Source organism: Hemitrygon akajei, chromosome 9 (genome assembly GCF_048418815.1).
Source record: "Hemitrygon akajei chromosome 9, sHemAka1.3, whole genome shotgun sequence".
Classification (NCBI taxonomy): Eukaryota; Metazoa; Chordata; class Chondrichthyes; order Myliobatiformes; family Dasyatidae; genus Hemitrygon; species Hemitrygon akajei.
Genome location: NC_133132.1, coordinates 132,877,072 through 132,904,100, shown reverse-complemented (window position 1 = coordinate 132,904,100; position 27,029 = coordinate 132,877,072). Strand labels below are relative to the sequence as shown.

The window sequence follows — 27,029 nt, the reverse complement described above, 5'->3', positions numbered from 1 at the left end:
CTGCAGAGAAACGTAAAAGAGACAAATAAATGTTTTGCTGAGAACATTGACCATTCGCTACATGAAAAGTTAGGAGAACAGAATGTAATTTCCACCATTAAATCTAATTTACAGGCAAATCTTTTGAAATGTGTCTGCTTAATTTAAAGTAAATGAATAAATATATGTCAAAAATACAGAACCACGTTGAAGCTCTTCAGAGGTAGTGGAAGGAGAACGGACACTGCAGGAAACAAAAGTATGGAAGGACCAAACCATGGACAACAAAACACAGAGGGCCTTTTAAAGCAGGAGTTGGCTGAAATGGGAGAAGATGGTGGAAAGGGATGAAGTGTGATTAGAGGAACTCCAAAACATGAGATATTATTATTAAAGGGTCAAAGAATAAGCTCTAGAGGCTCTGTTTTGGAAAGCACTATTAAATTAAGCACTTCACACCATCTTAAAAATGCCTTTCCTCAGGCAGTTAAGCTGATCAACTCCCATCACTGTACTGCACTCTAAACACTTGAAACAACTTTTTATAATGCTGTTTACACAGTAAATACATGCTCTTATTTATATATTATGCATATTTTATTCCATATATCCATACTTTAACCTCTAACTTATTTTATATACTTTATATTAATTTATTTATTTGTTATGATTGTTGAACATTATTGCATGTTAGGCCCTGACAGCACATCACAACAAATTCCTAATACATGTAAATGTATATGGTGAATAAAGTTGATTCCCCTTGAATAATGGTGCAAGTAATAAATATCTGAAAATGAGATGTGGATGCAGGAGAAGCTTCTAAAGAAGTTTATTCTGAGTAAGGACCAGGGCATGTGCAGAAAATTATATTTGCCTTCTTTCAGCCGAAAAGTTGAGATTGAGATCTACCGTTCACTGGACTACAAGTGTCACCTCAAAGCATCGCCTGTGGCCGTTAGGGTTGCTTCTACCCGTTGATCTGTTTTGATTTGCAATTGTTTCCTTCAAGGCTGCTACTGGACTTAGATGCAGCACTCACTGCTCACAGCATATGGCTGCTGGTATCAATTCGTTGTTGAACACTGCTGAACCGGGCTGCATGTTATTCATGCTTTTTGCCTGAAGGAAGAGATTCTAAGTGTTTACGAATTAGGGACTACAGAACCCACTTCAAATAGTACTAAGGTATTTTAAAACTCTAGTTTAATCACAGAATGCTCTTTAACAATTACAGCTCAGCATTTAATACCATCATCCCCACAAAACTAATCTGTAAGCTCTAAGACCTGGGCCTTAATAACCCCTTGTGCAGTTGGATCCTGGATTTACTCACTTGCAGACCCCAGTCAGTTTGGATTGGCAAAAACGTCTCTCCATAATCTCCATCAGCATAGGTACAGCACTGGGCTGTGTGCTTAGCCCCCTGCTCTACTCACTTTACACCTATGACTGTGTGGCTAAGTATAGTTCCAACATTCCAACACCATAGACAAGGTCGCTGGTGACATCACTGTTGTGGGCCATATCAAAGGTGGTGATGAATCAGCATACAGAAGGAAGACTGAATGGTGTAGTAACAACAACTTCTTACTCAATATCAATAAGATCAAGGAACTGATTGTAGACTTCAAAAGAGGGAAAGAAGAGGTCCATGAGCCAGTCCTCATTGGAGGATCAGAGGTGGAGAAGGTCAGTAATTCCTGGATGTCATTATCTCAGACCTGTCCTGGACCCATTATAGAAACACAATTGCAAAGAAAGCACAACAGTGTCTCAACTTCCTTTGGAGTTTGCAGATATTCAGCATGACATCAAAAACCTTAACAAACTTCCATAGATGTGTAGTGGAAAGTGTATTGATTGGCTGCATTACAGCCTGGTGTGGGAACACCAATGCCTTTGAATGGAAGATCCTACAAAAGGTAGTAGATTTGGCCCAGTACATCACATCTACACGAAATGCTGTCGGAGAAAAGCAGATACCTCATCTAAAATCCTCACTACCCAGGCCATGCTTTTTTCCTGCTGCTGCCATCAGGTTGGAAGGTACAGGTGCCTCAGGACTCGCACCACCAGGTTCAAGAACAGTTACTGCCCCTCAGCCATCAGGCTCCTGAACAAAAGAGGATAACTACACTCATCTAATGAGATGTTCCCCCAACCAATGATCTCACTTTAAGGACTCTTTTTATAATTTCATGCTCTCATTATTTATTGCTATTTATTTATATTTGCATTTGCAGTTTGTTATCTTCTATGCTCTTGCTCTTTTGTTGATCCTGTTTACAGTTACTATTCTATAGATTTGATGAGTATGCCTGCAGGAAAAGAATCTCGGGGTTGTATGTAGTGACATGTGTGTACTCTGATAATAAATTTTACTTTGAACTTTGAAATAGACATACAGAGACCTGTGATTCATCTAAAATGCAGCACATAATGGTACCGTACATTGTTGTTTACGTCAACCAAACCAAATACTCAATTCATTATCATTTCAAAATTTGCTAAGAAAATCCAAATCTGAAATAAAAATATTAACAGTCAGGACAAGCTGTTGGTAGGTCTTAAGCTATAGAAGAACAAAATTCTAGATAGCTATCTCGGGCAATTCTACTGTGATTAACTTTTATTATGAAAACAAGTGTCTCAGAGAAACACATTAAATACCAGATTCACTACACATAAAATAAATTAAAAACAGTTAAAACATAAGAAATAGTAGCAAAAATAGGCCAAATAATTCTTTGACTCATCATTTTCTCAGCCCCATTTTCTTAATCAGTTGCAATCTTCTATTGTGATTACCTTTCTTTTGAAATTTCTTTGTTAAATTATCAAAGTATACATTTAGTTCTGTCTTTGCTAATGGATTTAATCATTTAGCATTATTCAATAATAACACATGATCACTGTAGGAACAGGAGAATAACGTCTGAACCTCTTTTTCATTTGCCTTTTTGTATTTCTGCAAGAAGCATTGTCCAATTAAGAATGGATTAAGACCAAGTGGAGTTGGGAAGAAAATGTCACAATGGCTGGTTGTTCCTCTTGCTGTCATATTTCAGACTTCTTTCCCCACAACCAACATACTGTAGCTTCATATTTAAAGAACTGCTGATAGCTAGTGACTAAAATAATATACTAAAATTGTATACAGCTCAAAAATTAATCATTGACTATTAAGTCAGACATCATTTCCATTCTTGCGTTCCTTGATAATACCCCAAATGGTTCTGTTCTCTTTGATATAGAAGACAATAGGAAGGTGATTACCTGAAACTCACATCCGTTTGAACATTGCTTGCAGCTTTAGACATTACTATTGGAAGGATTTGTAACCCCTGGAAAAGATGTACAATATATTCAATAAAATACTGTCATAGGTAATAGATTCTTTTTAAGGAAAAACTAAAAAGTTACTTATCTCGTTCACTAAAACCAAGCAAGTTAACAGGTAATTTTTTTCCAAGATTCAGGAAGTTTATTATTGGGTAGTAATCATAAAATATTTTCATTGGCCAATGTGACATTAACAGGTCAACATGGAGTTAAAGTAGTCACTAAAACAATTATTAGGGAGGTTTGGAACAATAAATCTTTTCACAAGCATAGACTGAGGAATTCTCTGTTACAAAGCATAATGAAACATAGTCTGTATATTATTTTATAGAGGAAGAGAGGTTCTGGGAAGAGAGGAATATTTAAGATTAATTGGTTTATTATAGTCACATGTACTGAAGTGCAGTGAAAAACTTTGTTTGGCATGCCATCCATACAGATCATTTCACCACATCAGTACATTGAGGTAGTACAAGGGAAAAGCAAGAACAGAATGAAAAATGTAGTGTTACAGTGGCTGAGAAAGTGTAGAGCAGAAAGATAATAAGTTACAAAGCCACGATAGGGTGGACTGTGAGGTCAGGAGTCCTTGTTGTCTCACCCCCTCCGTGACATACTGGCTAAACAGAGAAGCACCTTTAGTAACAGATTGATTCCACCAAGGTGCACCACTGAATATCACAGAAGATCCTTTCTCCCTGTGCCTATAAACCTCTACAACTCCACCTTCTTAAGTAAATAAGTATATGGTTTCATTGCACATATGTATTTTGCACTATTCCTTTTTATGCACATTTTGTATTTCTTTTCAAACCTCAGTTCTTACATAGAAACATAGAAAATCCACAGCACATGACAGGTCTTTTGGCCCACAATATTGTGCCAATTATGCAACCTACTCTAATCGCTGCCTAGAATTTCCCTACCACATAGCTCTCTTTTTTACTAAGCTCCATGTACAATTTGTATGTTAAAGTATATATTTCTGACTGAGCAACCTTGCAACAATAATTTCCTTCAGGATAAATAAAGTTATATCGTACCTTTGCTTATCTTATAACAGTAGTATAGAAGCTGTCCTAAATTCCAGTGGCACATGATTCAGACTGTTGTATCTTCTGCTGGAAGGGAAGGGACAGAGGGGAGAATGCCTAGGGTAGGAGGATTCTTTGTTTACGTTGAATGCTTCTCTGAGGCAGCTAAATGTGTAGACAGGGTTCATGGAGGGGAGGTGGATTTTCTCTACACCCCTGAACTCTCTACGGATTATTGTCAATAGTTTAAACAATGCATTTGACTGTGTCTCATGTAGAAAAAAAATACTTGAATGGACTGAATTAAATAGGTATTTTTGCATTATCTCTATTTATGATACTACCTACTTTTTCCTTTAAGCATCAAGTCATTTTTGTCCTTGTCTTTGTGATTCAGGAAATGAGAGAATGGGATAGAAACGAAATGCAATATGCAGTAAAAACACATGAGCGACTGAAGAGAATAATGCAAGAATATTGCAGTTTAGGTGGCAGCAATGGTCTACCTACCACTCTTCCAATGAATGGATATTATTTAAAGCAGTAAGTGGAAGATTTTCACAAACACATATGATGGATCTCAATGTTTAAATCTGTGTTCTGAATCTTAGCAGAGGCAAGTTAAAAGTGAGTCATTGTCAGATATGCACTCGGTGGCCACGTTATTAGGTACTGCTTTTATCTAATAAAGTGACCACTGAGTGTATGTTCGTGGTCTTCTGCTGTAGCCCATCCACTTCAAGGTTCAATGTGTTGTACATTTAGAGATGCTCTTCTGCACACCAACGGTTGTAACATGTGGTTACTTCAGTTATTGTTGCCTCCCTTTACTGTGCTTTACACCCTAGTTTGGAGAAATGTCATCTCGTTTCTACAATATATACATTGCATAGTTATCTACGTTGTATGCAGTACATGTATATATTTAAACGTCAATAAACTTGACTTGACTTCCTGTCAGTTTCAACCAGTCTGGCTATTTTCCTTTGGCCTCTCAGACATTTTAGCCCACAGAACTGCTGCTTACTGGATGTTTTATTTTCTTTTTTGCACTATTCTCTGTAAACTCTGAGACCGCTCTGGGTGAAAATCCCAGGAGATCAGCAGTTTCTGAGGTACTCAAACCACCCCAATTGGCGCTGACAATCATTCCACGGTCAGTCACTTAGGTCACATTTCTTCGCCATTCTGATGCTTGGTCTGAAGAACAACAGAACCCCTTAAGATATAAGATATAGGAACAGAATTAGGCCATTCAGCCCATCGAGTCTGCTCCATCATGGCTGATCCCGGATCCCACTCAACCCCATACATCTGCCTTCTCCCCATAACCTTTGATGCCCTGACCGATCAGGAAACTATCAATTTTTGCTTTAAATATCCCCGCTGGCTTGGCCTCCACCACAGTCTGTGGCAGGACATTCCACAGAGTCACTACTCTCTGGCTAAAAAAATTATTCTTACCTTTGCTCTAAAGGGTCGCACCTCAATTTTGAGGCTGTGCCCTCTCGTTCTGGACATCCCAACCATAGGAAACACCCTCTCGATATCCACGTTATCTAGTCCTTTCAACATTCAGTAGATTTCAATAAGATCCCCCTGCATTCTTCTAAATTCCAGTGAGTACAGGCCCAAAGCTGCCAAACGCTCCTCATATGTTAACCCCTTCATTCCTGGAATCATTCTCATAAACGTCCTCTGAACTCTCTCAAATGTCAACACATCCATTCTGAGATATGGGGCCCAAAACTGTTGTCCATGTCTGCATGCTTTTATGCATTGAGTTGTTGAAACATGATTAGCTGATTAAATATTTGCATTGCCGAGGAGGTGTTAAGTGCACCTAATAAAGTGGCCACTGTGTGTAGTTCCTAATTGGATGCACGGTATACTAAAATAATTATTACCTGACCTTCTGTCCAGAGTGAAACATTCCTGACTATTTCCGTACATTAGATGTGAAATGTGGCAAGTTTTACTGGTGATATTAATATCGAACAGAAGATGTCGCTCTTCACATGCGGTTGAGTGCTGGGAAGGCATAGAATTGAACTGAAGACAAAGTCCATTTGTTCAATTTGACATTCAGGCACATCCAACCTGACGTTGGCTGTCTTAATTATTTGATATAAAACTTTCAATACCAATCAATAATTCTTTATAACTATTTGTTTGATGTAACTGCTTTCGATGTAATCGTTTCAGATACACGATGGCACGAATAGAGCGTAAGAATAAAGGTCGAGATCAAAGTGCTTGGTTACAATTGGGTAGCAATTTTGGCATTTGCTTTGAATTTCCGTTGATTTATAAATTATAACGCAATAGCGTTCGCCATCTTGAAATAAAAACTGTTAATCGTGGTACTCTATTCATTGCCCTTTGAAGGAACAGCATCAGATAAACCAAATTTAAATAATAAACTCAATAAACTATAGTTGCGGGGAGAAAGCTGGAACAGATACCAGATTAGGGTGATCGACCAAGATTATACTGAATGACAGAGCAGACACGAAGGGCCGAAGGGCCCTATCTCATATGTTTTCTATATTTGAAGTTACTTTTTGTAGACTGTCACATTTATTCCATTCCCAAGCAACTCACAATGCTCCTGAACCCGGAGATTTAGTCGGGTATTTTATTTTGGATATCTATTTAAAGAAAATCAGTTGATTATCGGACTTTAGTTAAATGGCTATGGAGCAAAGATGCTGAACTTTCAATCCACTTGATCTGACGAACTGTCAGGACCGATTCCCTGTCCTGTTCCTGAGCTGCTCCAGTGGGCACAGGGTACTGTCCAGGCAACCAGAAATAGTGTATCGTTTCTGATGGTTCCCTCTTAGACCTGCACTATGTCAACAGATTCAAGCCCCCGGCTCCTAGGAGTGTTAATAATATGGCAACCCCAAGCCGTAAATTGGCTAAAAACGCGCGGATCGATGACAGTATTATGGCCCAATATATTACCATAATGTCCTTTGTGTCTGGCATGTTGGAAAGCGTTGGACTACACTGGCACAGCAGCAGGCCCTCCGATTCAAACATCCAGTACAAGGGAACAGGGGCAAAGTCATGAACTGGAAGTGGTGCGACTATGGACGAGAGGAATTCATTCGAGCAATTAAACGTCTTTATAAAATTTATAAGTTTCCACCCTGCATGCTGCCATCATTCCCATGCGGACTTCAGGCTGCCGACCGGCGACCACACCAGTTCCGAATACCTCACTTTCTCTCCGCTTCCTTTGTGCTGAAGAGGTTGTTTGTTTCAGAGGAATGAGGCCCTTAACCTCTCAGGTGTAATGGCTTTATGGTTCAACGCTTCTCCCTGTAGCATTCCCCACCATTTTACCAAACAATGCTCCCAGGAATGGCCGAATAGACCCCATCCCCAAAAAGTGAGTTCAGTCTCAAATAAAAAATAGTTTTCACAGACCAAGGGTGCGACTTCCTAAATGCCTTCTCCATTATAAACGCAAAGCAGAGCGAATGAATACTACAAATGAGTTAAAAGTCTGCCCAGGCACAATCTGAACCATTTCTTACCCGATTAGAATTGATCTGAACAAGTATTCGAGAAGACCGCTTTATACGGTAGCTGTATTCTGCACTGATGTTAAAACGTACTGCTGTTTCTCTTGCATCTCGGCACAATGGTAAGGATCGGCTCCTGGCTATCGCTAACCTTCCTAGGAAACCTCTCTCTTAAATAAACGGTCCGGTTATTTTGGTAAGTACTACTTCAGTAAGAAGACAAGCGTGTTTGGGGCAGTGGAGTGATGAATGGGGAGCTTGATGTGAAATGTACTACCTGGTCCTTCTCTTCATTATTTTAGGGAACAAAGCTAGATGAAGCGCATTCAATCCATGTGGGAACCACGACTTCCGAAATGTCAGCCACTCACTCTCTGGTAAATCAAGAGCTCTCAAGTTTCACCCCCCCAAAAAAGTTAAACACATCTTTGTTGTTGCAGAGTGATCTAAAAGCGATCCAACACACACACACACACACACACACACACACACACACACACACACACACACACACACACACACACACACACACACACACACACACACACACACACACACACACACACACACACACACACACACACACACGTCAGCTCCAGTCCTATTACAGGAAACAAAAGTGAAGGAACATTCTCGGTTGCATTACGTGTATTTGCCTAGACCGTAGGTTATTAATCCGGAACATTGACCCAGTCATGTGATGGTTCGAAGGAGCCACCAAGTGTGTTTCAGGATAGTCGGGAATACTTTCCCTTATCGCACTCGTCATCGGCTCACTGCGGGAATCTTTAAATCGTGGCTTTTAAAACAAATTACTAGGGAGGAGGGAGAGAATTCTCATCTCCACCCTCCCCTCCCTCCCCCCGCAGAAATCGTTCATAACTCCTGCGGGAAACAAAGTGAGGACGAACTGAGCATTACGGTTCTTTTTCTAACAGGGTGATTTGAAGATCGATCGCATCTTGTTTAAAACGCGGCAACCCAACGCCATCCAACCGTGGCATCCCTGCATTCTCTGGGACACACCATAGCACCTGGCTTCTGTTTGCTGCCACGGTGACACAGCAGACTGCGCCGCGTATCAGCAGCCAAACCTCTCGCCTGTCTCCAAAACTGCACACCCGGAGGAAAAGGGACAAAGAAGCGGAAAGGAGATTATTTATTGCAGTGCAAAATGGTGAATGATATTGCATCACTTCTCGGAATTTATTTGCGGAATTAGCTGTCCCCCTGATGTAACATCTCATGCTTTCGGGACCCTAATTGCTGAAAAGTTATATTTTTAAAAAAAGATTTTGCTGGGATAAAGTTTGAGCCAATCAGAAGCGCAGTGGGGGCGCCCTGCTCCGCGGATGGTTGCAATTGCTGGAGTCTGAGCAGCGTTCTCTGTAATGTAACCAAGTCAGCCGTCCGGGGGGAAGGTGAGAGAGCAAAGGCATCTGAATGTGCGTTCAGCCTCTGACTTAAACTCTTCCGATCTCGGACGCAAAACTTTTCCAGAATGGATATACCGAAGGCTGCGGCGCTGGTGTGGTGTGCCCTTTGCTGCTGTTGGGATTTCCTTTCTGTTCTTGAAGCTGCTACACTGGGGTCTCTGCAGGATTCCTCTTCCCAGGATGTTCCTGGTTCCTCATCACCTCGGGACAGCAAGGACGATCGGACCTTCAAGCGCCAGCACATTCGCACCGGCACTGTGGTGCCGCACGAGTACATGGTGTCACTTTACAGGACCTTATCCGCCTGCGAAAGGAAAGGGTTGAACAGCAGTCTGGCCCGAGCCCGACCCCTTGCCAACACTGTCACCAGCTTCGTGGACCAAGGATATGGTGGGTAATAAATGGGGCTCCATTTAATTATAGAGACCTGGCCGCTCGGGCTGGGAAAGCGCTTTTACAGTAGCTTGCATCAGGCTGAGCGGCGCGAAATACAAGTAGTGATTGCTTTCATCTGCCAACATTACGTCTCCCATTCCAGTGCTAAATTGATTCTTTTAAACAGTAAGCAGAGACATGGGTTATCGACATAAACGTATATTTAGATGCAGTTTATACCGATAGACGGACAGATGCATCAACTGATTAACTTGATGTCAGGCAGATTGCGTGTCCGGGCCACAGCTGTGATATGTCTTGAAGAAGAAAAGTTGATCCAATATTACCATAAGAATTCTTAGAATGTACACAGCAGCAGTATTTAAGCAATCAGACTCACAGAGCTGGCGACTGAACCAATCGTTTGACGAAATAAAGATTTGCTAAATCTTGCCGTCTGCTGCGATTTGCAATGTGAATTGCAGGAGAGCCGTGCGTATCCTCGAAGTACCTGTCCCCCGGGGTTAATTTTATGGTTCTAGACCCTCCGGCCTGCATGAATGTGCTTGACAAATAGGGAGGGTGGAAACAGCAGTACAGTATGAACAACGGTGAAGGAATTCACTCCGTAACTACTCTGGACAGCGTGTACAAACAAACATTTCAATGTGTAATGAGGGCTTCACAATATTTAGCGCCAGTAGTGTGCGGTTAGGTGTTGCGGGGTGCGGAATAGGCATGTGAGGGAGCCACTGTGAGAAACTTGAATGCCGATTCCAACGTCCGCTTTGGATCATATGCAGATTCTAATAAGAGAAACAGGACATGTTCCCTTTCAATATTAATATTCACCAAAAAAAAATCCACGCAGCATCTCGAATCGGGAATGACCCCAGTCCAAAGCTTTTAAGTGCGTGAAGTAAAAACAACACGATCTTATGAGTGGTGATTTTGAGAAGAAAACGATTCTGTAATAGAATCACGAAAAGGGCACGATGCACGATATAGAAATTAGATAATTTCATCAGATTATTTACAGGAGCCCCCTCCCCCGCGTTACGTCCCATGAAAAATGCGCCTACTTCCATTGATTTAAGTAATCTCTGAAAATGAAACAGACTTCAGGGCTGCCCGAGACTTGAAAGGAAAGGTACTTAGTCACATGAGTACAGCTGTTGCAGATGTGTAGATGTTCTCAAGCACTTGCTTTCTACTGGAATACCGCTAGCGCATTGCCCATTTAAATGAACTTTAACTGGATACCATCTGGGTTTTATTAATCTCTGCTGGGGAACCATCAGAACATGCAGCAATGAAATTGACTAATTTCAGACGGAAATACTGTTTTATTGTATCCCTCTGTGGACACGCGTTTCCACTTCATAATCGATCCTTGAGAACACTGAAGCAATATTAGTGTCGAAGTAGCAGTCAAAAAATCAAGTCCTCCACTACAGTACCATTTGAAATTTTGTTCGGGACAATCTACTCAACAATATCTCTAATACGCTGACATAAGACTCCACCAGTACAAATGCCCTTTGAGGATATTGAGAACACATCCCTTCTGGAAAAGGGTAAATAATTTACAACACGGCATTTAAAAAAGGAAAGTGAGCGGTGCTTCTACTCACTTTGAAAGGCAGGTTATGTGCGTATTTTTAAAAGCACAGAATTACTGAGATAGCACTGTGCTGAAAGGTTTACTTGGAGTGATAGAGTTAGACGGTCATGGAGAAAGACTTTATTATTTGCTGCATCCGAATACCGGAAAACCCGCTGGTTGTCAGAACTATCTATGACAACTGACCCTGATAGGACAAGATACAACCAGAACAGTTGCCTTGCGCGCAGTATTTGACGAAGTAACCCCATACAAAATGAAATGTTGCTGGTGAGGTACTGTGATAATTCAATGTAGTACTGCATAGAAATGTCACAATACGTGCAATGGAGCAGTACGGTTAAAATAGTAGTTGGGAATGAGTAAGAATAACCCCGGTTAATTTTAAAGCTGAGCGCACATAATATATCTGGTAGATGGCTTACTCCTGTAGCTTTACTGCCATTCGTCTTAATGTTGGGGCTGTCGAAATAGCTTGTCAGTCTAAGAAGTGTTTAAAATTAAAACAACCTCCTGAAACAGGTATAAATCCACGCTTCGTTTATTCTGCCGGGAAGCTGTCATCCAAATACTAATATGCGTGTCAGATTGTTGTTTAATGGCATTCCCTTTAACAACAACATTGTCACAAGGCGCTCTAAGATGGGCCAGGCATATACAACAGCGAGCGATATTCCCATATTTAAACATTGATGGGACTTGGTCAGACATAACACCAATAAGAATGTCAAGTCAATTCAAAGCAGTTTAAACTGCGTCAAACAAAGCACCGCTCGTTCCCTCAAATGGGGAGCTGCATGTGCCGAAATGTTGAGCCTGAAGTTAAATGAAGACCTCGGAATTCAGGAGAACAAAGCACAACCGGAACTTGTGACATTTCCTATGCGAATGCAAGCAGGCAATCCCGGAAATTCAGAAGCTCGGTTGTAAATCAAAGCTGCGTTATTTTTCATATTTGGGTATATATCCCACACACTTTGTAGAATTCTTCGATAGGAAGCCGTGAGCTACATTTAGCCAGATTCCAGATTTTAAAACATCTACTACAGCTATCCCAGTAATTAATATTACACTCTTGTTTATTCGAAGTCACCAAATAATCGAACAAATATCCGTATGACCCAGCGTTGTTCCATCTGATTCTTCGTATTATTTGCCCTTCCCATTCCATCAGTACAGCCCGTCGTTATACTAAAATCGTGCGCTTTAACTCGTAAGCTTGAACTACTTATTAGCAAATTAGTCTTGAAGCCAAAGCTCTTCTTTGCCCAGCGTTTACCATCCGATTGTTCTAAAAGTTGCAAAAAATAAATCACCTGCTTATAAAGCACGTTTTGGCGACTCACGGCGCTCTGCCTTTTAAAAACAACGTTATTGTTGAGATATGGGAATAAATCTATACAGTAATGATTGTGGCCCGAACAATAGATTTGAAAAGATAATAACGATAAATCATTGTTCGGAGCGAATCGTTCCATTTCAGCGCTGTAATAGAGGCGTGCGTAACAAGGAAACACGGCTAGTGTAATATTAAGATGATTTGGACCATGTTGGAACAAGACTTCCAATAACTAGCCTGTTATAGCGCACCGTGTGATAGATACAAGGCCGTCTTGTTCTGCACCAAAGTCGAACAGCTATGGATAATGACCCACTAAGCCAGGGACAGGTGCCCTCAGCCACAAGCGATCCATTTTACATGGCACCTGCAATAATGCACTTTGTGCTCAGACAAAGTGATCGGGACAATTATTTTTTCAGTAAACCTTTTACTTATGAACCAACAAAAGAAAGATTGGCTTGTTTGAATGTGTCATTAAAATTCTTGATTCCGTGGTCATGCTCCGTCAATGTACGGCTTCGCAGTTTTAGGAGAAATAATCCAGTCAATTGCATACTTGCCTTTATTAGCCAAGGCATGGACTTTAAGGCAGAAGTTATGCTAGAACTGCTTACAATACGAGTAGGACCACTGCTAGGGGGACTGTTGTAATTTGGGTGACTTGACAGGGAAGATGTGCTTGCATTGGAAATGATGTAAAGAAGATTTTCGAGGATGTTTGTAGAAATTTGTAGCCACGTGGAATGATTCGATAAAACAGGGCTTTTTTTGTTTGGAAAAGAAGGAGATCGGGAAGACGTACCTGAGGTATATGAAGTTACAGAGACAGAAAAGACTGCAGATGCTGGAATCTGGAGCAATACATATCGTGCTGTTGACACTTCGGATCGATCTGCACCGCAAGAAAGAGCGAAGAAGGCCAGTTTGAAAAGGTGGAGGGAAGTGGTATAAAGTTATAAAGTTTTCAATACGTGTATAACTTCATAAACGTACGTCTGTAAATTTATGTGGGGGCAAGGGCGGATTAAATAGGGAGGATCTATTTCCTGAGCAAAACGTGAAAAAAACGGGAGTTTGTTTAAAGTAATTGGCGGCAGGATTAGCGGGAAAATGAGGGAAATGTTTCATTAAAACGGATACTAGGAATCTGGAGCTCACTGCCTGAAAGGTGGTGGAGGCAGAGACATTCATCACACCTAAAACAAAACTAGGGTCTGCACGCAAAGAGCCGTGACCCTCCAGCCAACAGACCTATTGCTTGCAGGCTCCTTAGACTGGGTCGCGGTTTTTCCACCGGTATAGACCTGATGAGCCGAATAATGTCATTCTGTGTTGCATTTTTCCACGATTTTTGTAATGCTGGCGTACTGTTTTTTAATGCAGTGTGCAGAGAAGTATTATTTTAAGTGATTATATTCATCCACACGAAACTGATAGCTTTTTGCCCCCCAAATTAGTCGGGATTAGTGTTTGTTGAACGACGGTGAATAGAAGAACAATTGGTGCATTCATATTTCAGTCACAGGCTGGCAGTTGGTAATAACCTGTAGGAGGCAGACTTTGAAAAAATGTCCAAATAATTGCTATGTTTTATTTTCATATCAAATTACCGGTGACATCATATTATGGTTTTGATGTTCTGCGTAATTTTAAAACCGCAGAGCGAAAGAGGAATAAGGCAAAGTTAATGGGACTAATCGTCACGCTAGTGTGTTTTCAAGATATTGTTACAAAGGTCCTGGTACTTGCAAAATGCAGGATTATTTTAACAAGGCAGTTATCATTCTGATCCAGATTAGGTCAACAAAGATTTTAACGCGTAGGGGCTGTTAAATGGCTACAAAAATACGCAATTTCAAGCTAAGAGTTTTTCTTAAGTAGACTTTCGCTTTACATCCAGTAAGCCCCACGTCCCAGCGGCAAGCTCCTGTGTTATACGGATTGGCGAAATAAAGCAAATATACTTGACTTCACTTCCCTAGCCAGACATTACTGAGATGAATTTACGAGATGAAAGTTCTGAGGCGACCCTCGCAAGAACGGCGTTGTGTTTAAAGTACAGTCCGAGATGTGGATAAATAGATATTATTGGGGACGACTCGATTATTCATTTGTTCAAACGCGTTGTTTTCTCGTTCTGTATGGTTAATTATCATAATTCTCACAAAACAAAATCGAGCACGGTGACAGACCTGTCCATCCATCACATCACTGCTGATAATATTTTTGCCCTTTTACACTAATCCCATTTGTCTGCATTATAACCGTTTCCTTCCCGTATCTTGCCTATTTAGGTGCCTGTCAAAATGTCTCTTAAACATTAAAATTCCACCTGATTCTACCATCTCTTCTGGGAGCATTTTGCAGATACCATTCACTCGGTGTAAAAATCATTTCCTTCTTATTCCCTTTAAAATTCCTTCCTCTTCGCCTATGCCATTTTGATGTCAATACTCCCACAATGGGAAACATACCCCATCTATGCCTCTCATAATCGGATAACCTCCTATCTGGTCTCCACTCAGCCATCACTCCAGCGGAAACAGGTTCAGCCTATCCAATCTCTCCCGATAACTAAAGACCTCAAATCTAGGCAAAATCCCGGTGAATCACCGCTGTACATTCCCGGTGGCAATCACAGTGTGGAGACCAGAACTACACACAGTATATCAAGTGGGGCCTAATCAGTGTTTTATAAAGTTGCAACATGACCATATATTCTATGCCTCGCCCTCGGAAGGCTATTACGCAACGTGTTTTCTTCAACATCTATCGATCTATGGGTTTCTTCCACATCTATGGATATGAATTGCCACGTTCAGGGGACTATGGACTGGGTACTTTATGACTCTCTGTTCGTTAACATTTTCATATCAAATTACCGGTGATATCATATTATGGTTTTGATGTTCTGCGCAGAGAGAAGGAGAAATAAGGCGAAGTTAATGGGACTAATCGTCACGCTGGTGTGTTTCCAAGATATTGTTACAAAGGTCCGTACCATTTTACTGTAAAATGTCCTATCTCTATTTGACTTTCCAAAATGTACGATCTCGCGCTTATGCTGATTCAATTTCACCTCCTAGCGCTCCGTAGGACTTTCTATCTAGGACCGGAGGTCACTGACTCAGAACAGAAGGAGGCCCCTTTAGAACAGAGATGAGGAGGAATTCCTCTGGCCAGAGGGCGGTAAACCTATGGAATTCATTGGCACAGTCGGCCGTGAAGGCCAGGTCCTTGGGTATATTTAAAGCGGAACTTGATAGGGTCTTGATGAGTTAGGTCATCAAAGGTTACGGGGAGAAGGCCGCAGAATGGGTCGATAGGGATGATAAATCAATCAGGATAGATTGGCGAAGCAGACTGAATGGGCCGAAAGTCATAATTCCGCTCCTACGTTTTATGGCCTTATCTACATCCTACAGTAAATCTAAATCAACTTTCCTGGCCTATCCGCAACATGTATTTTCGTGTCATCCGCAAACGTACCTCTCATAGACAGTCAACTAATTTCATGTGCTTATGCATCTAAAAGAATCATCCGAGAGAGAGAGTAACGCACACAAAACGCTGGGGGGAACTCAGCAGGCCAGGCAGCATCTATGGAAAAGAGCAAACAGTCGACGTTTCGGGCCGACACCTTTCATCAGGACTGAGAGACCTGCGGATGAAACGCTGAACACACAAGGTTAACGTGCCATCAGCATGTCAGCGCAAAGTTTGGTGCGCGAATATTGCGTTCACTGAAACCGGTTATACCGGAAATACCTTTTTGCATGTTCAGTGATAGGAATTAGGACGTTTTAGTCTCAAATTCGAATGAGTGTTGAAAAATTAAGTGGCTCACCGACTAATATTTACTGTTCTCGCCTTCCCCTATCACCATCCCCAAATAATGCAAGAAAATAAATGCAAGTTAATGACCGGAAGGGAGTTGTACTGGCTGGTTACGAGTTAGTTTCTGGGGAACGCACCATTAAGACCCGGTCCTTTTTAGTTCCTCGTCCTTTGTGACTTGTTGAGGTCATACAGTTAATATGGCTTTCGAAGATATCATGAACAATACTTTAGAAATAAAACAAAATCTAGAAACTAATCTCGGAAATAAAGGCGTAATCGGCATAAGCACGCTCCAAAGATAACATACCCTTCTATGACCTGGCACCAAATGGAGTATCATGGCAACAAAATGACCAAAGAAAGTTTTAAGCTCTGAAAATCAAAAGCAATATCATTAGGTAAGGTTGCAGGCGGCCATTTAGTCTCGGCAGGGTTTAATGAAGTGATGAAACGGTCTCTTGCTCTCGAAACCGACTTTTTGGCAATGATTTAGTCTTTTTGCCAGTACTCGTTGTTTTATCGCAATTTTATTCCCACTCTAGTACAAATTCGGACTTTAAAGCTACCGAGATAATTCTCTCAAACTCTTGCGAATGGTGGAGACACATCTCTTTGTGGACCACGAAAGCGGACAGAACTTTCCACAGCAGCACGCACAACTGAATGGGCTGCTCCTTTCCTCGTCCGTTTACGGGGGACGGGTGCGGAAGGTCAACATTAAGGTGGAAACTCCGCATTTCTTTCAGTTCCTTGCAATCTGAGAAGATTATATTTTTGTCTGTATTTTCTAACTTCGGGTGAAAACAAACGTCTTGGGCACACAATATGCGGCACAACACCAAGGAAACAGTTCTGCTGCTGTTCCACGAAGTAACAGAATCACAGAAAGTCATGGCACGGGAGTTTTTTTTCAGCCTGTCGTGACCATATCTGCCCAGAAATGATTTTTTGCTTCGGTCTGAAGCCTACTTTCTGCCTCCGCGCAGAGGTTCCTGATGTTCTAGTTCTTACACTGATATATGTGAGTGCTTCTAACATCAGGCAGCGAGTCCAGATCCCTCACCGTCCATGCGGAAAATAAAATCTCCAACACTCTTCCAGTTCTTTTACCAATCAATTGATCTATCTTACCGTGTTATTAACAACTTAACAGTAAATTATTTCAAGAATTCCATTCTGTCCTTGCATTCTGCATTCGTAAAATCACCCGCCGCAATTAAAATATGCTCGACTTTTATTCTCCCAAAGAAATACACTGGCGGCAATATAACTGCACAATCGAAGTTTATTACAGAATAACAATATGGTTCCTATGTGTGGTGAGATTTAAAGGAAAACTCGATTACAGGCTTAGAAACAGCTGTTACTGAGTGCATCAACTCTCCACTGTAGAGCAGTATAACAACATATAATCTCATCTGTTTGTAGCGTAACAGGGAACAGATTGCTAGCTACTCCCAGTGAAGCAAGTTAAACGATGCCTTCTGCGTTCTGGAAAACGCAAGAGGAAGGGGAATAAAATATATGGGAAAAGGTATATTTTTTTTAAAAAAAAAGGTCTACAGATGCTGAGAATCTAAAACAAAAACTGAAAATGCTGCAAGTGTTCGGCAGGACAGACCGTAGCCTTTCAGGTGAAAGACCCTTGGTTGAGAAACGCAGATGGTCTCTTCTGCCTTTCTATTTAGCAACGGTTTGTTTTCTATGCACTAAGTTTGTAACTGGAGTATACAGCAACAGCTCAGATAAATAATTATGTTTACTTGATTTTGTGAGGGACGAAACATAACATGGTAATGTCTCTGTTTCCCGTAGATTTAATCCACGGGAAGGTTTGCATTTAAGCACTGAAACGGTTGTGTCATTTCCAGGTGTACTGGGCTTTATCTCCCTCTTCCCCCGTTCAAAACTCCACAACAATCCTGGCCACGAAACCCTTCACAGCTGGAAGGGAAAAAATACTGAGAAGTAAATTGAACACAGAGTCGAGGCAGTAAAGTTAAATTGCGGACAATTAATGGAATAATTCTTAAGTAATCATTTTTAACCATGGCAACTCATACAGAGATAACTGAGTTTCCTTACATTTACAGTACTTATTTAATACTTCTCCAAACAGAAGAAAGCGAATTTATGTGACCTCGATATTAATGATATCCAAATAGATAAAAAAAATAGACATTTGTTCCCACGCGAAGTCTGGAATATCTGACCACGTGTGCGATCCTTTAGCTGTGGGCATCTCATATTTTGTAAGTATTTAGAAAATCTTATTTAGAATAGCTGGGTGACAGCCTAGCAGGCAAAACAATATCGGCCATTTCTGTTGGTTGTGCAAAGCTCGCTGACCTACGATGGATTAACAACACACTGTCTGCTTCAGTGCTTTATGGTCAGCATGGGGATGTTGTCCATGTTGGAAATGGTGTGAGCTGTTTTCGCGAGACATGGAATGATGGCAGGAGAGGAGAGCCGTGTGATATCACCGACCCCTCTCACCAATATCTGTCAAATTCGCGATCAAGTCTCCTACGATTGTGATCACTCTTTTGACTGCGGGATAAGAGGCCTGGCTCCTGTCACAAAGAAATGGAAAATGAATTCATAACAATAAAGGAAATGGAACTGAATTGAATTAAATTTATTTAAATCTTACATCCATCCCACAACGTGAGGGAGTAAAAATTTTTGTGTTATGTTCAGACATGTGAATTTATAAGTCTTGTAGAAAGTAGCTGTCCCGTGGCCCGTTGGTCCTGGCTTTAATGCTGCGGTACCGTTTGCCAGACGGAAGCAGCTGAACCAGTTTATGGTTGGGGTGACTGGTGTCCCCGATGATCTTCCAGGCCTGCTGCTGTACATGTCCTCAATGGAGGGAAGTTCACGTCCACAGATGTGCTGGGCTGTCCATACCACTCTCGGCAATGCCCAGTGATCAAAGTTGGTGCAGTTCCCGTCCCAGGCGGTGATACAGCTAGTCAGGATGCTCTCAATGGTGCCCCTGTAGATGGTCTTGAGGATTTGGGGGCTCATGCCAAATTTCTTCAGTCGCCTGAGGTGGAAGGGATGCTGTTGTGCTTTTTTGCCACACAGCATGTTTGTAAAGTCCGGGTGAGATCGTCGGTGATGTGTATACCGTGGGAATTGTAACTACTCACCCCCTCAACTGCAGACCCATTGATGTTGATCGGGCTGAGCCTGTCTCCGTTCCTCCTGTAAGCCACAATCAGCTCTTTTGTATTTTGGACTTTGAGGGAGGGGTTGTTACGAGAATAAGTGAGAACAATAACACATAGGAACTTCTAATTAATTTACTCTTAATGGCTTTTACTGGGTTACTTCAACATACGATTCCCATAATAATGAAGAGTTTCAAAGAAAATGTTCAAGTTTACAATTATGGTCACGTGATGTTTGTTGGCGCTCATTGTTCTTGAAAGGCAAGTATAGTCATGGTCATAGAACATTACAGCACAGAAACAGGCTCTTCGACTCACCTAGCCGGTGCTAACTATTTGCTACATAGTCCCTTCCGCTGACCTGCATCCGGACCATACACCTCTCAGCCATATTTCTCTTACATGTTGAAATCGAATCTGCATCCACCACTTCTGTTGGCAGCTTGTTCAGCACTCTCACTAACCTTTGGGTGAAGATGTTCCCCCTCATGTTCTCCTTAAATATTTTATCTTTCACCCATAGCCCATTTATGACCTCCATTTATAGTCTTGCTCAACCTCAGTGGAAATAGGGCATCTACCCTATCTATACCACTCATAGTTGTGTATATCTTTATCAACTTTGTGCTGTTGTACAGGTTGACTCTGGTTAAGAATGCTATACGATGCATTGACCTTCATCAATCGTGGGATTGAGTTTAAGAGCCGGGAGGTAATGTTGCAGCTATATAGGACCCTGGTCAGACCCCACTTGGAGTACTGTGCTCAATTCTGGTCGCCTCACTACAGGAAGGCTGTGGAAACCATAGAAAGGGGGCAGAGGGGATTTACAAGGACGTTGCCTGGATTATGAGAATAGGTTGAGTGAACTGGGCCTTTTCTCCTTGGAGGGACGGAGGAAGAGAGGTGACCCGATAGAGGTGTACAAGATGATGAGAGGCATTAATCATGTGGATAGTCAGAGGCTTTTTCGCAGGGCTGAAATGGCTAGCACGAGAGGGCACAGTTTCAAGGTGCTTGGAAGTAGGTACAGAGGAGATGTCAGGGGTAAGTTTTTTTTACGCAGAGATTGGTGAGTGCGTGGAATGGGCTGCCGGCGACGGTGGTGGAGACGGATACGAAAGGGTCTTTTAAGAGACTCCTGGATAGGTACATGAAGCTTAGAAAAATAGAGAGCTATGGGTAACCCTAGGTAATTTCTAAGGTAAGGGCATGTTCGGCATAGCTTTGTGGGCCGAAAGGCCTGTATTCTGCTGTAGGTTTCCTATGTTTCTAAATCTCTCCTCATTCTCCGACACTCCAGGGAATAAAGTCCTAAACTATTCAACCTTTCCCTTTCACCCAGGTCCTCAGCACCCGGCAACCTCCTTGTAAATCTTTTAAGATAAATATTTTTTCTGGAAACGTAGGCAAAAATTGACAGACTTGTATTAAACGTCTCGCCTCTAGTCCAAGAACATCAAATTTGCCCGTTGGAGGGGCTCCCATTTGTTATCAGGCAATGAGCTCCAGAAACTAGCTTGTGAAGGAATGGCAAGAAAGTACACAGGTCAGGTGGACCATGACGTTAAGGGAAATGAAACAATGGCATTCTATTACTACCTGGGTCTTCTTCGAGACAAACAAGGGAAGCAGCGACAACATGATCTTCCTGCGGTATTCTGTGCAGGGCACAAGTGAAGAAGCAGGTGAATACTAGGGTCAACACCAGGTGTGCCCATCAAACCGACTGCTGTATCCCGGATAATTTCAAGCTTTTCGGAAGCAGTTGAGATATCTGATAAGAGATGGATATGCCTTAAAGCTCCAGACCAGTGCTTTGAAAATTATAGAGACATGTCGAGAGGTCAGAAGGAATTCGATTCAAAAAGTCTTGTCTCCGTGGCTGTTGATGTGGCAGGCCGCGTTAAGATTTTGGCAATGTGGATTCCAAAGATATTTATGGTAGGGTCTAAGCAATTAGATAAGGTCAACGTGGCCAGGCTTTTTCTTGTTTGAGATAATCATTACCAAGAACCTACTTAGTACAAATGCGACTTGTCACTGTCAACCCAGGCGTGAATGCAAGCCAATTCCTGTCGGAGCTGTTTCATTAATGGACGCATTCACAATAGAGACAAGTGCTGCGGAATCACCGGTGAGCAGCCTAGGTTCTAGCCTTGGGTTAAAGAAAGGTCATTAATAATACAGCTGAAGGCGTTTGGGAAAAGATCCCTGTAGCAATATCCCAGGGCTGCAAAGAACACCCTTGACAACCACGCTCACGTTCATTTTTTTTAAAAGTATGGCTTTAGTCGTCGCCAAGTTTTTGTTTGATCTCGATTCGACAGACCTCCTTAGCTCCATTCTCAGCCGAATGCTGTTGTGATAGGCAGAGCAGGTATTTACAATGCTCGGGCGATTTGCTTGTGTGTGCTTCATTCAGCCTTTACGAACCTTCAATTTTCTTGTCTAATTAATAAAAAGCTTCATATTAACTCGCTGCCGATCCTGTATCTTCATATCGTCATGTGTTGGCTTGTCTGAACTGTAGGATTCGGCAAGATTGCAGCTTGTAAAAAGAGCATGAAGATGTGCTGTATAATCGTGTTTCATTTTTGTTTTGTTTTGAATCTATTTGAATATAGTGAGCAAACGTCAGAAAGATGTGGAATTGTTTAGAAAATGGGAAGAAGAGAAACTGCATCAACGAAAAGGCGTTGGGTGGCGCCTCGTTTAACAAAAAATAATGACCAAAATATAAAAAAAAAGGAATGAAGTAAATTGAACAGGTTAGCAGTTCAGAGTTTATAAATTATACATATTAAAGGAAAGAGAAATGGCAGAACTAGATGTGCGCCACTGGGATGCAATCTCCGAATAACGAATAGCGAGCAATTATAAAGTTAAGCGTGAGAAAACTCCAGGACTTTGCTACTCGTGTTCTCAGCATTATCTGTCTGTCTGTCTATCTATCTATCTATCTACCTATCTATCTATTTGTCATTAGTATTATTATATTTGTACAGTTTATCTTCTTTTGCACATTAGTTATGTCAGTCTTTGTATGCAGTTTTCATTCTTTACATTGTATTTCTTCGTTCTACTGTGAATGCCCGCAAGAAAATGATCTCAATGTAGTATAATATGGTGACATATACGCACTCTCATAATATACTTGCTTTCAACTTTGAGCATTGAAATAAATAAACGCCACTGGAGGAACACAACGGGCCGGGCAGCATCTGTGGAGAGCAAAGCACAGCTAACGTTTCGGGTCGAGATCCGTCATCTGGTCTGCAGTTTCACAGCCCCATACTGTCCACTTCGGTCTCCGAAACATATTTTAAGCGCCACGTTTCTGCAGCAGTTCGTTTTTGTTTACAACAGCACCTGCAGATTTTCTCTTTGCTTGTGCTCCAGATTCCAGCACCTGTCATCTCCGTTTAGTTACGTGTGGTGCATGACCATAATGCGTAAACGACCAGTGTAAGCGTGCACTGCTACTTTTAACTCTGGAATCAATATCGTTTTCACGATTCAGCGGGCCCTGTTCCTGTTCTTCTCTGTTTTGCTTAAGAGCGCATTTTGTTAGCTCCTCCCCCCCCCGCGCCCGCTTCAGCCTCCTTCTATAACTTCTGAACTTAATTTCTTTCTTCTTCTTTTTCAGACGGAGCTCCCCTTGGGGAGAAACAGAGATACCTGTTTGATATTTCCAAATTGCCAAACACCGAGGAGCTCGTGGGAGCCGAGTTGAGGATCTTTCGAAAGTTGCCTGGAGATCTCCACGTGGCTCTCTCCCTGGGAGGGAGTATGTATCGGATTTTACTTTATTCGTGTATGGAGCGAGAGGTTTCCTCACCGAAGCCTCTCGATTCAAGGACAGTTGACATATTGGACGTCGATTCGTCAAAATGGCAAGTGTTCGACGTTTGGGAATTAATGAGAAACCACTCCAATGCTAAGCTACTGTGTTTAGATATGTCAGTCATTTCCGATTACTCCCAGAAGGCTCTAGATCCTCGACTTTTGGGATTCAGTCGCTCTGATCTCCAGCCTCGGGAAAAAGCCTTGCTGGTGGCGTTCAGTAACACGAAGAAAAGGGAAAACCTCTTTCGGGAGATCAGAGAGAAGATCAGGTCCCTGGGTGGATTGGATTCACTACAGGTCAGTCGTGAACCGAATGTCAAGCGCCGCAGAAAAAGGAGGACAGCCTTCTCGAGCAGGTCCAGCAGAGGAAGCGGGAAGAAAGCCAGGTCGAGATGTAGCAGGAAGCCTCTCCACGTCAATTTTAAAGAGTTAGGCTGGGACGATTGGATCATCGCCCCTTTGGATTACGAGGCATACCATTGTGAAGGGATCTGCGACTTCCCGCTCAGATCCCACCTTGAACCCACCAATCACGCTATTATACAAACGCTGATGAATTCCATGGACCCCGAGTCCACGCCACCCAGCTGTTGTGTCCCATCCAAACTTAGCCCCATCAGCATATTATACATCGATTCGGGCAACAATGTGGTTTATAAGCAATATGAAGACATGGTGGTGGAATCGTGCGGATGCAGGTAGCGCTTTGCACCGGCGCTCCAGTGTGATTTTATCTGAAGCTAAATACTGCAGCGGGTTGAGTAATGGCCCATTATCCTCAAGTGCATCTCGGCGAGGTGCAGCCGTGGGGAGAATGACCCCAGGCCACAGGGAACTTCGACTTCCTGGGCCATCAAATCGGCGAAAGATCCAACAATCTAAGGCTTCGAAGTTTTATGAATCGGTTTATAAATTGTACTAAATGCATCCATGTTCTTAATTTTGTAATTAAGACGGACGACTGACCCTAATGCATCAGTCAATGGCCACAATTTTAAATCAAAACCTCCAGCGATGGGTGCTGACAGGTTGGGAAGTTCACTTAAACGTAAAAATCCGTTCCATCTGCTATTTCTGTAGCGTGACTTAGCGCGCACATCCACTCATTATTTGCAATCTGATCACCGGACTGCCCTGGCGGGGGCATCCTTGCTGTAACGAAGGAGCGGCCGATCTGGTTTTGATCATTATTAACATGTGCTAACAAACGTGAGCCAGCTGCAAGCGGAAGGCCTAGACGGCAATCATTGAAAGGGAAACCCAGCTCTATCCTTGCCAAGATCACATATCTGCCTATCGCAGATTAACCCTTCGGGGACAGAGAAAGACAGAGGTGATCACCCCTCCCCCACTCGCCCCATCTCCACTCGCCTTTGCACGGATCTGAAATAACAGGCTGTTAAAATAGAACGGATGCTCAAAGAATATTGTAGTACCATTCAATTTAAACGGCACAAACTCGTTATCTAATTAAGTAGAAACCTATTTTACTGCAATTCTAAATCACATTCAATTTCAAATTCACCATTAACTGGCAGCAGTATAAATTTGCATTAAGGACAAACTACGTGTCCATGTACTTATATTTCAAATAAGTATTTATGACTTCCCATGTGTTTCAATGACCGTCTTTACAATTCCGTCTTAGAAATATCAAAACGTACTACTAAGGTCAATCTCGTTTCCACGTTTAAACATCCGTTTTAATAGAAGATACTTATATTTTACTTTACTCGCGCATTTACAGAATATTCAGGTTTTTTAGGCATACGAAGTGGACTTGTCGGAAACTTGAAAGAAGAGACGATGATTGAAACTGGTTAGGCTAGGGCTACAGGAGCTATTTTTGTAGAGGAGGTACTGAGAGTCATTGATCATAATAACAGTTCAGTTTGAAAGCAGCGGTTACAGTTTCCCATCTGCAGCATCCTTGGGTTAGTGCAAGTCTTCATCTGCTACCCTACCTTTAAATCAAGTACGTTCCAAATCTCAACAATTGCGTTGTTTTTCAGTCAATATTTTCAATGTGCTTCCTTTGGCTAGCGAAGATCTCATTGGCTGAAACGGAATCTCCCCATTATTTTTTTAAAAAACAATATTTTTAACATTTCCTCTTAAGGACACTAGTCACCGTTCTACGGTTTCTCCATAGATGTTCTTTCCATCTCTGTTCCTAAGTTTCCTTTCACCCTCTCCAAGGTCTAGGATATCCCTTAGCACGGGACACACAGTTGAACTCAATATCACAACTACAGGCTACCTAATGATCTATAACGATTTATCACAAGTGCGTGATATTTGTGCATCCTATTCACTTTCTTAGGAAGTGAAGGTTCATGTGCGAATTTTAAACCCCCCCCCCCAAAAAGTATTAATAAAAGCGCCTTTTTAGTGAAAGGTGCCAAGTGGTCCATTTGATTTTAGTGCAAGCAAAATGTTGCAGAATGTTGGTTTTCCTAGAACCTATTGGTTTCCTTCCCAAAGCGTCCGCTTAATCACTTCCCAATCGAATTCACGGCATGCTGCTACGGGCAGCAAGGAGAGGAACGACCAGTAATCTTTTCAAGGCGGTGAACCTGAAGAAGGAACATTGGCTGGTACCCAGAAATAAGCAGCTTTAAAAATTAGTTTAGAGTGGTGCATTTTACAGTAGAGAAGCGCAGTTCAATTATGCCAGAGCTTCTGTAGAATTATCACAATCCATATATTTTTTCGATTATGAATTAATAATCCACCCCTCTGGATAAGCTCGAGGTATACATGATTTGGGCAGGAAATGATTTGCTAAAATTTAGTCATGCATCCTAATTGTTTATATGGTATTACAAAATAAAACTTAAGATAGCAGAAGATTTGGCACACAGTCTGTATCAAACAAATATATTTATCTAATTGTTAGCAGAATGGAATAAACGTACTCAAGAAGTTCAAGACTGAAAACACATTCCACAGAATGGCGAGTAGATGAAAGTCACCCATTCGGGTATACTATGTACAAAATTAAGGGAGGGAAGTTTAGGGGAGACATCAGGGGTAAGTTTTTTACACAGAGAGTTGTGAGTGCTTGGAATGACTTGGCAGGGATGGTGGTGGAGGTTAAAAACATTAGGGGTATTTAACCTCTTGACAGGCACATGGATGAAAGAAAAATGGAGGGTTATGGGGTAGTGTGGGTTTAGTACTTTTAAAAAGGATTATATGGGTCGGCACAACATGGAAGGCTAAAGGGCCTGTACTGTTGTGTAGTGTTCTATGGTTCTATGGTATGTTTTCATACATTTCTGGATACGTTCTTGTGCGTTGGGAAAGCCAACTTTTCACAAAAGGATTTTTATTGAGCCCCGCAGTTAATGCTGCTGTAACACTCCTCCAGATGACATCAGTAGTTGCACCACATGTAAACCCTGTGTGCAGAGACATTTCAAGCGAGCTATAACTTTTTTTTTGCCCTGAAGCTTTCCTTCGTACTGTGCTCACTGTACGCGGTGAG

The 27,029-nt window shown here is 41.8% G+C and overlaps 1 protein-coding gene across 1 annotated transcript; it reads left to right on the top strand.

The window, feature by feature from the left end:
- The first annotated feature begins 9,268 nt into the window (after positions 1 to 9,268).
- LOC140733539 (growth/differentiation factor 6-A-like) lies at positions 9,269 to 26,474 on the top strand. Its single transcript, XM_073057000.1, has 2 exons — positions 9,269 to 9,720; positions 23,340 to 26,474. Exons 1-2 carry the CDS (start codon positions 9,396 to 9,398, stop codon positions 24,239 to 24,241), a joined length of 1,227 nt encoding a protein of 408 aa, XP_072913101.1. The 5' UTR covers positions 9,269 to 9,395; the 3' UTR covers positions 24,242 to 26,474.
- Positions 26,475 to 27,029: the final 555 nt, after the last annotated feature.

Coding starts and splice junctions, on each gene's coding strand:
- LOC140733539 (XM_073057000.1), top strand. CDS start 9,396: ATGGATATACCGAAGGCTGCGGCGCTGGTGTGGTGTGCCCTTTGCTGC. Junction 9,721..23,339: donor CTTCGTGGACCAAGGATATG/GTGGGTAATAAA, acceptor CTTCTTTTTCAG/ACGGAGCTCCCCTTGGGGAG.